At 52.1% G+C, this 15,313-nt stretch overlaps 1 protein-coding gene across 1 annotated transcript in view; it reads right to left on the reverse strand.

The window, feature by feature from the left end:
• Nucleotides 1–15,313, reverse strand: part of DNAH2 (dynein axonemal heavy chain 2) — a 2,538,822-nt gene that overhangs the window by 77,978 nt on the left and 2,445,531 nt on the right. Inside the window, exon 83 of the mRNA XM_086946066.1 lies at nucleotides 12,567–12,718. Within this exon, the coding sequence (XP_086802192.1) occupies nucleotides 12,567–12,718 (152 nt within the window). The remainder of the gene's footprint in view (nucleotides 1–12,566; nucleotides 12,719–15,313) is intronic.

Genomic DNA, 15,313 nt, shown 5'->3' on the forward strand with positions numbered 1-15,313 from the left:
TCAAACGGCATGTCCATCAATGTATTCTGGACATCAGCCGAAAAATTGGCGGATCTCAGCCAGGCGTGGCGACGAATCGCCACCGTCGTCGACATAGCTCTGCCCAGCGAGTCGGTCGTATCAAGACCACACCGTATTGAATATTTCGCTGCATCCCGGCCCTCAGCCACAGCTTGACCGAGTTTTGCCCGCACCTCCATGGGGCATTCTGGCAGCAGTTCCGCGACCGTATCCCACACAGAGTGGGTGTAGCGGCCCAAGAGGCAAGCGGTGTTGCAAGACCGCAGGCCCAAACTAATGGACGAGAAGACCTTTTTGCCAAACTGGTCATACCTCTTGGATTCCCGGTCGGGCGGGGCCGACGGGAATGCGGACTGGGAGGTCGAGGCCTGGATCACCAGACTCTCAGGAGTGGGGTGGGTAGACAGGTACTTGGGGTCGTCCGGACAAGGACGGTGGCGCCTGGCCACGTTCCGATCAACAGGCGCACCTGAAGCGGGCCTGGACCACGTGCCCAACAGAACGTCTGACAAGGCTTCATTAAACGGCAGCAGTGGCTCCTGTGGGCATGACTGCGGTTTGAAGACCTCGGTGAGGATGTTAGGCCTCACGGCCGCGACGGGGAGCTCAAGGTGTAAGGCCTTGGCAGCCCTCATCAGCACCACAGAATAGGCAGCTCCCTCCACCGATGCCACGGAAGGAGGAGAGATCAAACCAGGGTTAGGAGAGTCGTCCAAACCACTGGCATCCCCCAAGTCACCTGTCCAGTCCGGGTCATACTGGCACTCGCGTGACAGAGGGTCCTCGGACCCCTCCCAACCTTCACCGTACTCCTCATCCTCTCCGTATTCGGAGTCAACGATGAAGACCGGCTCCTCGGGGTTCATGGGCCCCATCGGCGCCGGGACCGGCGTCGAGCGACGCCCGTCCGGCGCCGCGTCCGGCGTCGGGGAAGGTAAGGGGACGGCGCCGCCCGGAGCCGGCGCCGGAACCCCACCGCCGGCCGAAGCCGGCACTGGAGAACCGGCGCCGCGCGGGGGCGGCGTCGGGGGTAACCCCGATGGCAACGGCGCCGGGGAGGCCGGAAGACCAGCCGGCGCCGATCCCGAAGGCCCTTGCGGCGCCGGGGTCGGAGCCGTCGGCGGCGCCGGGGCCGGAGCACCCGACGGCGCCGAGGCAGGGACACCCGAACCGCCAGGGCCCCCAGACGGTAGCACTGGGCCCGAAGGCGCCGTAGGCCCCGTCGGAGAAGCGAGCGCCCTCATGGCCATGAGGAACGCCTCGATCTCCTCAGGCGTCGCGCCATGCCCAGGGACCGGAGGGTATGAGGCAGGCCGCGCCGGCGACTCTCGCGGAGCCGCGGGGTTGGGGTCACCCGAGCCCCCGGCCGCATCGCGCGAGCGTCGGGGGGAGTCGGGGTACGATGACGACGCCCCGACTTCTTGTGCTTCCTACCTGACGAGCCTGACGAGTGGTGTCGACTTCCGGAACGCTCGGCGCGGCTCCGCGACCGCTCCCTCGAACGCTCTCTCGACCTCCGGCCGGACCGGGACCGCTCCCGGTCCCGACGTGGGGCCGACACCCGGAGCTCCAGTAGCTTGCGGGACCGCTCCCGCCTAGCCTTGTTGGTGAGGGCCCGGCAGTCGACACAGGAGTCCACGTCGTGGTCGGGGCCCAGACACCGGAGACAGAGGCGGTGATGGTCCGTGACCGACATCGTGCGCTCACAGTCATCACAGTGCTTGAACCCAGGCATCCTATCAGGCACAATAAGAGAAAAAACAATCGAAAAACTTGGTCAAAGACCGGAGTACTGCTCTTCAGATCTGCGTCCACTGGCGCGGAAAAAAGAAGAACTGACGTCAGCGCGCGGAGGCGGCGTCTATATACTCCAGCGACGTCATCACGGCGCACGACGCCGACGACGGACGCGGAGCCGCAGGGGACGCCTGCAGACTACGCCTACCGACGCGCAGGGGTACTGCTACGCAAAAGTTTCCGGATCCAGACTGACGCCTGGGGATATTCTAAGGTAAGGAATCTAACACTAACGTGTTTCTTTCAGATATACTGTTACAAAAGGTAAGTAAGTTGTTCCTATGAAAGAAACAGTTAGTTATAGATTCCTTATTTTAGAATAGATATCCCAGCAATACCAAACCCAGAGGTGGGTCTGCGAACTAATTTCACACCAGAAAGGGCTGGAGAACAGAGTGGCCAAGGAAGCTGTCTCTCCAAACTTGGCTGTTCAGGCAGTAGTGTTTGGTGAACGTGTGCAGCGATGCCCACGTAGCTGCCTAACAGATGTCATTAAGGGGGACTCCTCATCCCTAAGCAGCCACACTGGTGGCTCCTTCTTTGCCAAAGAATGACAGGCTTTGATGCACCAAATGACCCACCTGGAGATGGTCCATTTCTGCAAGGCTCAACCTGTCTTAGTGCCCAGGTAACCAACAAAGAACTGGTCGTCCACCCGGAATTGTTTGGTGCGATCCAAGTAGAAGGAAAGCGCATGTTTTGGATCCAGACGGTGGAGCCTCTTTTCCTCTTTCGAAGGCTGCAGAGGAGGAAAGAAGGTGGGCAAAGTGATGGTTTGGCCAATGTGGAAAGAAGTAACCACCCTGGGAAGAAAGGAAGATCTAGTTCTAAGGTCGACCTTGTCCGAATGGACAGCCAGAAAGGGAGGCTTGGAAGAAAGAGCTTGTAGCTCACTCACCCTGTTAGCAGAGGTGATGCCCATTAGAAAGGCAGCTTTCAAAGTGAGAAGTCTGATTGGACAGTTATGTAGCTGCTAAAAGGGAGCACACATAAAATATGTAAGAACCAAGTTCAAGTCCCACTGCGGTATTATGAAGGGAACAGGAGGAAAAAGATGAGTAATGCCCTTAAGGAATCTACAACAGTGGACTTGAACAGAGAAGGCTGATCAGGAAGCCTAAGGAAGGCGAAATGGCCGACAGGTAGCTCTTTAGAGTGCCCAGAGCAGAGCCCTGCTGGGCCAAAGAAAGAAGGAAAATGAGAACCTCAGATAGAGGCGCAGAAAGGGGATCCACAGCCTTTGCCGTGCAACATGCCACAAATTTTCTCCATCTGCAGTCGTATACCGTCTTAGTGGAGGGACGCCTGGCTGCCAAGGTAACATAGCAAACTTTGGGAGGTAGATCAAACGACGTCAACTGCCGTCACTCAATCTCCACGCAGGGAGGTGCAGGCTGGACAGGTTCCAGTGGAGGACTGTCCCCTGCTGCTGCGACAGAAGATCCTCCTGAAGAGGCAGTCGGATTGATGGACATGTTGAGCAGCTCGGGATACCAGACTCTTTGTGCCCAATCCGGAGCCACAAGAATGACTTGGGCCCGTTCGTGCCAGATCTTCTTCAGCATTCTGGGCAGAAGTGGTATAGGCGGAAAGGCATATAGAAGACTTCACTTGTACGAAAACGGTCACCTAGCGAGTGCAGCCTTGGAAATTCCAAAGCGCAGAACTGCTGACATTGCACGTTCTCTTCGGTGGCAATTAGATCTAACCAAGGCACTCCCCACTGCTGAAAGAGACCTTGCACCACCTCCGGGTGAAGACGCCATTTGCAATCCATTGTGCACCTGTGGCCATTCAGGGAACCTGCCAGGTGTTGAACCACCTGCCCTGATGTCCAAGCCATGTCCAGAGGCGGAGGGCCTCCTGACATAGGGTCCACGATCCAACCTGCCCTGTTTGTTGCAGTACAACATGGTGGTGGTGTTGTCTGTGAACACCTGCACTACTCTTCCTCGGTCAGAGGGAAGGAATACTTTGAGTGCAAGACGAATCGCCCAAAGCCCAAGAAGGTTGATATGGAGCCCGAACTCCGTTGGATATCAGAGGGCTCTGATTTCCGCCTCCCCCATGTGGCCGCCCCATGCCAGAAGTGATGCATCGGTCACCACTGTGAACTCCGGTTGAGGAAGGGAGAGGGATCTGCTGTCGACCAAATGCTGGTTTGTTTGCCACTACTGCAATTGGTGTGCAGTGCCCTCCGAGATCTGGACGCAATCCGACAGGTTCACCTGATGTTGGGCCAACTGGAACTTCAGGTCCCACTGCAGCGTCCGCATATGCCATCTGGCATGGTCCACTGGCAGGATGCAGGAGGCCATCAGACCCAGTAGCCCGAGAGTAATACTGACCGAAACCCAGGATAGAGCCTGAAAGATCGGAATCATACAGCCATATTCATCAATCTCCCGTTTTGCGAGGCCCTAATAGCGAATTATAGCGATTCGCTATTAAGGACTCGCAAAACGGGATTCATGTAGGATTAGCAAAAATTTTTGCGATTCCTACTGATTCCTTATTTGTGATTAGCAAATTGCTAATCGCAAATAAGGAAAAACTCCCCATTCATTCCTATGGGCCAAAAGGCCCATAGGAATGAATGGGGAGTATTCCTTATTTGCGATTAGGAATTTGCTAATCGCAAATAAGATTGCGATTTGAAGGGTGCCAGGGGTGTCCAAAGGACACCCTGTAGCACCCCTCAAATGCACATTTGAACAGGTGTTGCGCACACACATGTCCAGGGGACATGTGTGTGTGTAACATGCAAAAGAAAAAAATGCACTAAAGTGCTTTTAACTCTTTTTTCGCAATTTACCACGAAGTCAGATTTCGTGGTAAATTGCGACCAAATATTGCGAATTCGCAATTTCAAATAGGGTGATGAATTGGATTTAAGGAATCTCTATTAGAGATTCCTTAAATCCAATTCCTCGCAAATATGCGATTTAGCAAATAGCGATTTTTGCATTTGGGATGATGAATCCCAAATGCAAAAATCGCACTCGCAAATGGCCAGATTCTCAGAATCTGGCCATTTGCGAGCGCAATTCAGGTTGATGAATATGGCTGAATGTCTAATATCCAAAACTCGCAGTTTGGGAGGAACTGTCCAGAACTGCTCTGATGAAGAAGAGCTTCTGAGAGGGAATCAGGTGTGACTTCAGCACGTTAATGGGAAACCCCAGCAAATGCAGGAGGTCGGCCATAGCCAGGAGGTGAGAGACAAACAGCCTGGTGCGAGCCCGCCTTCAACAGCCAGTCGTCAAGATAGGGGAAGACTGGAACCCCTGATCTGCGCCGATGAGCTGCAACCACCGCCATCACTTTCGTGAACATCCGAGGGGCACTGGTAAGGCCAAAGGGGAGCACGGTAAACTGAAAGTACTTGTGGCCTACCGTGAACCGCAGGTAACGCTGGTGGGCCGGCAGGACGGGGATGTGAAAATAAGCATCCTGCAAGTCCAACGCTACCATCCAGTCTCTAGGGTGAGAGCAGACAGGACCTCAGCCTTGGCCAAGAGAGCCGTAACTTCCTGTTGGAGAAGGGCCAGATGATCCCCCGACATTCGATGGTACTGAGGTGGCATGGCTGGCAGGGTAGTCTCAAAGGGGAGGGAGTAGCCCCTTCGGGCAATCTGCAAAACCCACCTGTTTGACGTGATGATATGCCAGTGGGGGAGGTGATGGCGAAATCTGCCACCCTCTAGCATGTGATGGGCCTGAACGGTCGGACTAGGAAGGTATGTAGGCTGCTGAAGAGGGGGCGGTGGTGGACTGGCCCCCCCAAAACACGGAGGTGGTTCCCACAACCACAGCCGCTCTGGGGATGAACAGGTTGCGCCGGCCTGTGGCCCTCGAGGGAACGTGGTGGGGCACCCCTTCTGTAGCCACAAAAGGGGTGAAAGGGAGACTGGACAGTGCGGGTGGTGGAAGGCCCAAAGACCTGGCCGTAGCTCGATTTTCCTTAAAGCGCTCTAGTGCGTTGTCTGCCTTGTCCCTGAAAAAGCAACAGCCATCAATGGGCATGTCCATAAGAGTAGATTGGACATCCCCCGAAAAACCAGTTGACCACAACCAGGCGTAGAGTCGAAGGGCTACCGATGTGGAAATCGTCCTTCCTAGTGAGTCGGCGGTATCCAGCCCACAGCAGATGGTAAATTTCACTGCGTCTCTCCCCTCGGCGACTGCACAGGAGAGCATGGCCCAAGCCTCCTCCAGGCACTGGGGCAGCACCTGCGCTGCGGTATCCCACATAGGGTGGGTGTAACGGCCAAACAGAGATGTGGTGTTTACTGACTGCAGTCCCAAGCTGGAAGATGAAAACATTTTCTTCCCAAGGTGTCCCAGCTTTTTGGAATCTCTATCGAGTAAGGGAATGCACCTTTGGACGTGGAGGCTTGGACTGCCAAGCTCTCAGGGGTGGGGTGTTGGGAGAGGAAAGTGGGGTCACCCGGGGACGGGCAGTGGTGTCGGGCAATCATCCTGTCCACAGGAGGCCCTGTGTTAAGCCTGGACCAGGTGCCCAAACGGACATCCGTGAGGGCTACATTAAATGGTAGCAGGGGCTCCGAAGAGCTTGCTGCCGGTTGAAGCACCTCTGTCAGGAGGTTAGTCCTGACTGCCACCGTAGGTAGCTCGAGGTGGAGAGCCTCGGCCGCCCAACGCAACACCACTGCATATGACGCTCCCTCCTCCGTAGCCATGGTAGGAGGAGAAAACATGCCAAGGTCTGGGGAGGTATCCAGACCACTGGCTTCCCCCAGTTCCTCTCTCAAGTCCAGGTCATAACCTAACTGGTCAGTTAAAGGGTCCCCAGATCCCTCCCAGTCCTCCTCACCCTCCCTCCTCTGGCTGCCAATCGGGTCTCAAAGAACCAGGGGAGAACAGGGGCACAAAAGTACCCATCGGCACCGGATCTGGCATCGGTCGATGCCAGTCTGGCTCCGTGTCTACCTTGAGGTGGTGGCCGGGGTCAACATGGTGCAGGTGGAATCAGCGCTGGGGGACGTGTAACAAGGTCTATCGGTGCTGATCCGGATCCAGGTCTGGAACCAAGGGGACCCTGCGGCGCCAAAGCCGAAGCAGCCGGGGTCAAAGGCCCAGGGCCCCGAGCCGAGTCTGTGGTGCCCAAAGATGGCGTGCATCGCTTCATAAAACTGACGAAGCTGGGCAGGGGTGGCTCCCGGCCCTGGGAAGGAGGGGAACCCCGAGCCGACCCCTCGGACTCCGCACGTGGAGCCGCGGGAGGGGCACCACCTGCATCCCTCGTCCCGTCAGCCGACGGACGAGGAGAAATCGAAGCGCGACAATGCTTCTTCGATTTCTTCTTGTGCTTCGACTTACCTGACCAGAGTGCAAAGACTTGGATGAAGAATGGTGGTGGCTTTGCGACCGGTCCCTCGACCTCCTACGCGACCGGGACCTCGATCGATGTGGAGCCGACTGCCGGGCCTCAAGTAGCTTTTAGGACCCCTCCCACAAAGACTTCGGAGCCATGGTCCGGCAGTTGGAGCACAACTTGGGGTCGTAGTCATGCTCCAGGCAGTAGAGGCACACGCGGTGCGGATCCATCACCGACATCGGTCGTTGACAGGAACCGCAAGCCTTGAAGATGGGCATCCCTCATGCACAAGGAGTCAATGGACTCCAAAAATGATGTCGACAAAAGTCGAGAAAAAGTCAGTCAAAAAGTGACTGGAGGTACTGCTCTCTCTGAATCTGCACTTGCTGGTGTGGAAAAATAAAGAACTGACGTCAGCGCACTAGGGCATCGTCTATATAGCTACCGTGACGTCATCCCGATGATGCCGAAGACGATCGCGGAGTCGACCAACACCACCTTTTGACGTGCAGGGGTACTCCTGACGAAAAAACTCTCCGGATCTACTCTGACGCCTGGGGGTAATTCTAAGGTAAGGAATCTATTCTACTTTTCTTTCAGATAACAGGTACTGTTTACAACTGAGACGATACCCAGGCCTTAACCTCTTCAGCGCGGCGCGAATTTTCGCTCTGTGCTGAAGATTCGAAAAACGGGTGTGGTCATGACGGAACGGTTCCGTCATCAGCACAGCCCAACCGACTCTGATGACGGAACCGTTCCGTCATAAGCATCGAAGGGGTTAATGTTATGATTTCACACAATTTATTTGACTTGATACTTTGAAGTCACCCAAATCTCTCATGTTTTTTAAATATTCTTCACAGAATAATTTGTTGATCCATTGTTCTTTATGTTATGAAGACGGGATGGGGCATATCTCCTGCTTTTGTTATGCACCTAAGCTCTACGCTGGCTAATTCGGTGTTGTTCATTCTCTCATCTATACCTGCACAGCGCAGTAGGCGCCCTCTACTGTGGAAGACTGAAGGGGTCAGGAGGTGGATCTGCCTGGTTAGGCGGAAACTGTCCACAGGAGAAACAAGACTTAATACACAGCAACAAGTCTACAGGGTCTCTGATGAACGGAGAGTTGGTTCCAAGGAGACTTGACTTCTTGGTGTAGGGTGCGTCCAGGAGACTGGCTGGACAGCTTTGGACTCTTGTGAGCAAGTGAGGACCTGAGCTTTTCGCAATGGTGCAACACAGTCCCTGGAGAAGAAGAGAGTTTAGTCCTTAGAAAACATTCTTTAACCTTTCACAGTGTTACAAACCAAAGTAGCAGAGGTTGTCTGGTACTTTCACCTTTCCAGGGTTACTTGTTTAGGAACAATAAGGTTGACTTCAGAGCAAGAAGGTGAGGGAAGGTGCCTCACTACCTTCACAGCAGAAAGAGTGCTCTGGTCCTGTAACTACCTTCTTAGTCTTTTTCCTAATGAAGAAATATATCTCCTCTGGGAACGGTGCGCCCAAAGTCTGCATACAAGCTAAGTGGTTCCGGCTGGAGATGGCTTGGACCTGTGGTAACAAACAGAGCACGGGTGTGCAATAATCGACAATTCCCCAAATGAGATACACAGAGGTTATGCAGGTGAGCTATGGAAAAGGTCAATGACAAAATATACATGAGGTCGGACCACTGTGGCATGAGCATCCTGGTCTGAAGAATATAGAGGATGTAGAAAATAAAAGCTGTGAAAAGAACAAATGTCCCAAAGGGTAAGGGGGAATGTCTAGTGTTGAGAAATTGCTGAGGGTGCACGAATCAAGGTCCAATCAACACCATTTGGTGAAGAAAAGGGAAAGTGGTGAAAAGACGAATACATCCAGAGAAGAAGAGTAAGACTTCCACTTATGATGCTGACATGTGCATGCTAATCTGGCATGCAAAGCTCTGAATTAACAGCTTCAGAATAAGTGTATGTTCCTGTCACTGGATAACAGGGTAACCACAAAGTTGAGAATGAAAAAGAGCTAGGACATTAAAGTAATTAAGAAATTTCAATGAGGGGCTCTGGCTGCAGGAACAGCTGGAAACTTTCATCAATAGAAATAAATAACCCGAACAGTCTATGTAGGAAGGTGGATATCTGACTATGGTTGCCCCCAACTTTTTGCCTGGTGTTTTGCTGGTTTTTCGACTTAGTTGACCTGGGGCCCTGCTATTCAGGACCCCAGGCCCACTGCTCTCTCTGTAAAATGGTTTCCATGTACCTTAGGTGCATTTACCAATTGGTACTGGGCCACCTTTTCAGTCCCTGTACAGTGTACTATAGGTACCCAGGGCATAGGTGTACCCAGGGCCTACCAGGGGCTGCAGCATGCATTATGCCACCCCTGGCTGGCCATCTAAATCTGACACAACTGGCTGCACGACAGCTGGGGCAAGGTGGTGTAATCACCCTTTGCTTTAGATATAGTATTCCTATTTCTAACCCTAAAATGGACACATGTATTCCTATCAGTCACTCCTATGGCAGGCCTTATCAATCCTGAAGGCAGAGTGCGTGGAATTATGTGAGATGGTGCTCTGGCATGAGCTGAGCCCGTTTGCAGCTTGCGGAACCAAGTCCTAATAGCTGTTCCATGATAACGCGTACCATATACTCTTAAGTGCATTATAATCCTCGCGGTTATTTGCCAACTTTGGTATCGCTTTATCAAAACATGTCGAGTAAGGTGTCATACGAATTGGAATACTAACCCCTCGCCAATTCTGGCGACGGGGTTAGCATTCCACCCTTCTAGAGGGACACGACATGTATGTAACTGTGAACCCCGGTTAAAGTTAACTCGAGCCTCAGCATCACAAAATGGATGCTGCCACCACAGACACAAGTCTGACCTCCTGCTGCTGGGAGTCCTTCCAGCGAGGAGAGCTTGGACAAAGGGTTTCCTGTCAGGGGCGGTGCTAGCACCATCCCAGACAGAGTTTTGTGTATCCCAGGTAGGCAGGGCTGAGAGGAAGGTGACTGCAAGTGGCACCCCGGTGCTCACTGTGCATATGCCGACTTAAACCAGTTCCAGGGGCACACCAGCCCCTGAGCTGGGGAAAGTCCGGACAAGGGAGAGGGGTGTAACCACCCCCCTTCCTGGTCCCACCCATGGGCAGGACCTAGTCGCGTGCCAGCCCCTTTCTTTAGAATAAAGGTAGGAGCGGGCCCCCTTCCCAAATTAGATCATTCTGAATCTTGAACTACTTTCCACGAAAGGAACTCTTGATACCTTCTGAAGACTCTCAGTTGTGGCTAAGGAGTAGTCACCCTGCACCCGCAGGCACCATCTAAGCATCGCGGTTTGCTGTAAGTCCATCCTCCAGATCAAGACTGCCCAGCTCGACGAGACCCGGATTCCCTGGCATCTCTGACCTCTACCTGCATCATCAGCCCAGCTGAGATTCGTGGGTGTGACGAGACCTGAGGGACCGGCCATCTTCAAAACTGCACGACGCTTAGCCAGCACGATCGCCGAGGGATCCTCGAGTGAGTGCTTTGGGATTTGAGAAGCCCTAACCCTGAGCAGCTCCAGCACCGAAGTCCAGCCCCCCAGCATCCACGAGATCTGCGTGGGGCCCTTCTGCTCTTTGCTGCTCACCGCGTTGTCCGACCACTTGCCTGCTGGCTAGAGGCCCTCTTGACGACGTACCACATCGATTTCATTGCTGGTCTGGTTGCTCCAGACTGGCCCTTGCTCCCTTCCAAAAGAGGAGCACCCCGGACCCTCCTGGTCCACTCCAGACGCCATCTTGACTAAACCGCGTGGGCTTGCCTTTGCCAAGGTTTGTTGCTCCAATCCTGGTTCCAACATCGCCATCAGCAGAGACCCTTGTGGGACAGCCCGCACCTCCAGCCTGGTCGCCGACAACGCCTCCTGGTCCGAGGGACAGCAGAGTCCAGCGTTGCCCACTCACCTGGTCGAGGTGACTTCATCTGGTGCCATCCTGGTGCCCACACAATCACTGGCTAGTGATTAGGAACTGAGTCCCCTCGGCTTTCAGGTCATCTCCATCACCGATCCAGGCTTGGATCACACCGAACTTCTTCACTGGTCGCCTGCCAGCAACTTCTTCTTTCAGGCTCCATAGACTACAACGAGGATTCCCGACGTCTTTTGAACCCTATGCAGCCGCGGCCCCTGGGCCAGGTAACCTGAGCATTTCGGTGCTCCAACGTAGGTTCACTATCTAAGTATCCAGATCCTTTTTTGTTTTTAGTCTACCTAGTTGGATTCGTCCGGAAACAGTGACTTTAGAAATACTAGCCTTCATAGACTTTGTCCCGCATCCCGCGTGAGAGTGCACACTCTGCACCCGATCTCCCTAGGCCTCCTGCTCCTAACCGTAGGGTTCAGTAGTGTAGTCCTAGTGATCCTGAAGACTCTGGATCTTGTTACTTACCTGCTAGTATTTCGCATTCCACTTTCAGTGTATATGGTTTTTCGTGCCCCTCGGGCATTTGTGTAAATTGTGCAACTTGAAGTATTTTCTTAAGAGTTTTGTATTGTGCTTAGCTCCCTGACTCATAAAGAGTTCAGGGTAGACTTGTTATAAATAAATATCCTTTATTTTCATAACAACTTGTGTGGTGTCCTTTCACTTGGTGTTCAAGGGGTATATGTGATGGTATAACAGCTGGCTTAACTCGCCCTCTAGAGTTTAGCCTAAAGACTGCTCTTGTCCATGCTACTAGGAAAGCTGGTCTATAAGGTTGACTTATAACCAATCCTCAATAAGGGACGTTTGGTATGATACACAGTGATCACTAGGATAGTGAGCACTATATATCAGGCCAACTTCTCACAGTCTATTTCCAAAATGTTCACTTTGCAGAGAAGAAAAGGGCCCATGGATGTGGTGTGTCTTGTGTCTGGTAAAGCACAGTCACCAATGAGATATTAAGAGTGGACAAATAAAAGACAAGACCATCTAACCAATAGGTGAGTACTTGAAGATTCTTACGACCGTTTTGGAAAATGACAGAGCAGTCCTAAGACAAACTAGTAACATACGTCCGGCACAGCCATCTCAGAGCCACCAGTGGTTACCATTCTGAACCATATTCATAAATTTCACACGTTTGGGGGCAAAATACAGAAATGTAAACCAGAAAATCTCTCATCCACGATGAAATCCCACTGTGCAACAAGCACAAGTTTCATCTGCAGAACTGATGGGTAAACGTACAATGGAGCCGCTGAAACTCTAACCTTCAACCTTGATTTAAAGTTTTACAAAGTACTAAAACACAAGTTGTCACCGTTGCACAAATGCCAATAGCATTTCCCAGTACTTCAACTCTTGAAGTAAAAGGACTCATATATTCCTGTATGAGGGTTAACGTAGAAAGGTAACCAATAATTAAGCCCCAACCTCATAGTTTCAATCAAAGAATTGTAGCGCTGAATTTCCTGAAGGAGCACCACATTAAGTGGGGAAGGGTCATCAGCTAAAACTGTACTTGTTGTCTCATAGTCAATCTCTTCAGGGATCTTCTGCCGCACATCTTCCGACAACTCTAGGACCTAAAGGAGCAAGACAAACCATTACATACTGATGTGGACAAGGAGTCTCAATCAAACAGAAAATGTTAACTTGTACAAAGATGATGAGTAGTCTTCCTAATGTATTGAAGCATTGGAGAAAAGAAGGAGAACAATATAAACTGCAATGAGGTGGTGAAGATGAACAGCAGGACTGAGCTCAAATATGCACTCTAAAATGACACAACACATCTCACTTAGTATACATATATCCCCTACCCTCCTACGCAGAATGGGTATGTGAGCTAGCCTCTTACCCTCATTAGGTTTCCTTCAATCTATCATGCAGACTTGACATCATGCTTAGGGATGAGGCCCAAAAAATCAATAAAGGCCTTATTTAGGATATATTTTCAGGCTCACCACTGATTATTCGGTTTACATAAATGTGGATATTTATAGCCCACCCACACTTATCAGTGACTGGTTCTCCAACCAGGTCCAGACCCCGTTGGACCCAGCTCCTTGGCTTGAGGTTCCCTCCTCGCTCCCTCTGCTCTCTCTCTCCTCCTTCCTTCACACCCAAGCTGCTTCTCTTCTCACTTATCTGCTCTTTTTCTGCATGTTTACTGCTCTCTTTCAACTTTTGTGCCTACTTTTTTCTTTTTTAGTGCATTTTTCTCATTTGTGCACTTTTTGTGCCTTTCTCTCCTGTGTATTTTTCTCTTCTCTGCCTTTATCCCCTGTTTGGACCCCTTCTCTGCCACCCCCCACATGCATTTTTACTGCCTCCTCCACTACTTACCTGCTCCTCCTAAGTTGCCTTCCCTCCTCTACTTCCCGCTCCTAGAAGCCATGCATACCGCCCAGCGATAATCTGCAGCCCTCCTTTGGTCGCTTGAGCCTGGATGCTGCTCCCCCACTGCTGTGCAACCACTCCACACAACATGGTAGGAGCTTTTACCGGCAACCACTGCCGGTTCCCCTGCAGCCAACCAAACACCCCACACAAACGCCAGTAATGCCACCAACACCCCTACCATCCACCACAGGCCACTCACACTACAAAACTCACTCTTGTGCATGCTCCTCAACACACACACAGTCGGCACGCTATAGACTTAACACTCCATCACTCAACATGCTATAGAAATCTGGGACCTACTGAGCCGTGACGCACCAGCTCTCCTCTTCATCATAGAAACATGGCTCAACTCCACGTCGGCACCCATCATCACCAGGGCAATCCCAACAGGTTACAAGACTGTATGATGGGAGGAGAACTCACAATCAACTTTAAAAAATCTATCAAATGGTCAACATTGGCGGAGAATGCCACCAAATTCATGTAACACCTGCACTTCAGGCTGCAAATTTCTTTACAGCCACACCCTGAACGGGACCCTTGCCTACCAACCACCCGGACCGTGAACCACCTCCACATGCCTCATCACCATCCACGCCAGAGCCTACATACTACTCTGCGACCTCTACTTTCACCCTTGAGGATAGAACCAGCCACTGCTCCACAACAGAAAACCTTCCTCACCAAGCTCATCCCAGGACCCACCCATTCTGCAAGACATACTCTAGACCCCAACTTCACCACCAACGACAGCATCAAATACACCACCACCAGGTGCGGCTCCTCCACAATGGCAGAGGAGTGTCGCCCCACTGGCTCAGAGCCAGCAGTTAAAAAATAAAACAATATTTCATTATTGTTTTATTTTTCATCAGCTGGCTCGGCCTGTGGGTGTAGGGAGGGGCAGAGCTGGCCATGGGAGGGGTAGCAGGAGTGGAATACATGTATGTTTAGCCAGCTGTCTCAGGCCGGCCAAACACACATGCACACTTAGGTTTCTCTAACTCGGCTGTATTGAACAGCCGGCTTAAAGAAACAGCAGACTCTCTGTGCCTGAGCGAGCGTCTTTTCAGCCCGCTCAGGCTAATACCTGCGCTGCTCTCATAGGATGAGAGCAGGCTGGGATTGGACAGGGAGTCTGATGCAGCCCCAGTGCCAGCTGGCACAAGGAAGAGGACAAACCACGCGGGACACGGGACACGGGACACGGCCGGCAAGTTAAGGTAAGGTTTCCTTTTTAATTTTTTTTTATTATTAAACTACACCACCCCTCGCGATTCCCTACCCTACTCCCCACTACCTTTTGTAGGATGCGGCCGCCATTGACCACCACGCCGTTCACATGGACCGACCGCTGCATCATCCACTTACATATCTATCCACCGCAAATCAATGCACCCACCAGCCTACCCACCTGCAGATGGGGAAAAATCTCCAAAATGGACTGGCTGAGAGCCTTATGGACAGACCAACCCAACCCTATATCCGACCTCAATAAGACATCACAAACTTCAACCACTGCACTCACTCCTTCTCAGCCATCACACATAATAAGCACAGAAGATCCAGCAAGCAGCCAGCTGGTACACAGAGGACCTCCGAGAAACAAAACAACACTATAAACAGCTATACAGGAAATGGAGAACCAGTCACAAAACCTCTGACAGACCCACCTACAAGACTGCTCTCAGACGCTACTACCATCAGCTACGAGACACCAAGAAATAAGAACTACCTGAATGCATCAAAGGAAGATCCACCAGTGGCAAGAA

The sequence above is a fragment of the Lissotriton vulgaris genome, chromosome 12 (assembly GCF_964263255.1).
Source record: "Lissotriton vulgaris chromosome 12, aLisVul1.2, whole genome shotgun sequence".
In the NCBI taxonomy this organism is placed as follows: domain Eukaryota; kingdom Metazoa; phylum Chordata; class Amphibia; order Caudata; family Salamandridae; genus Lissotriton; species Lissotriton vulgaris.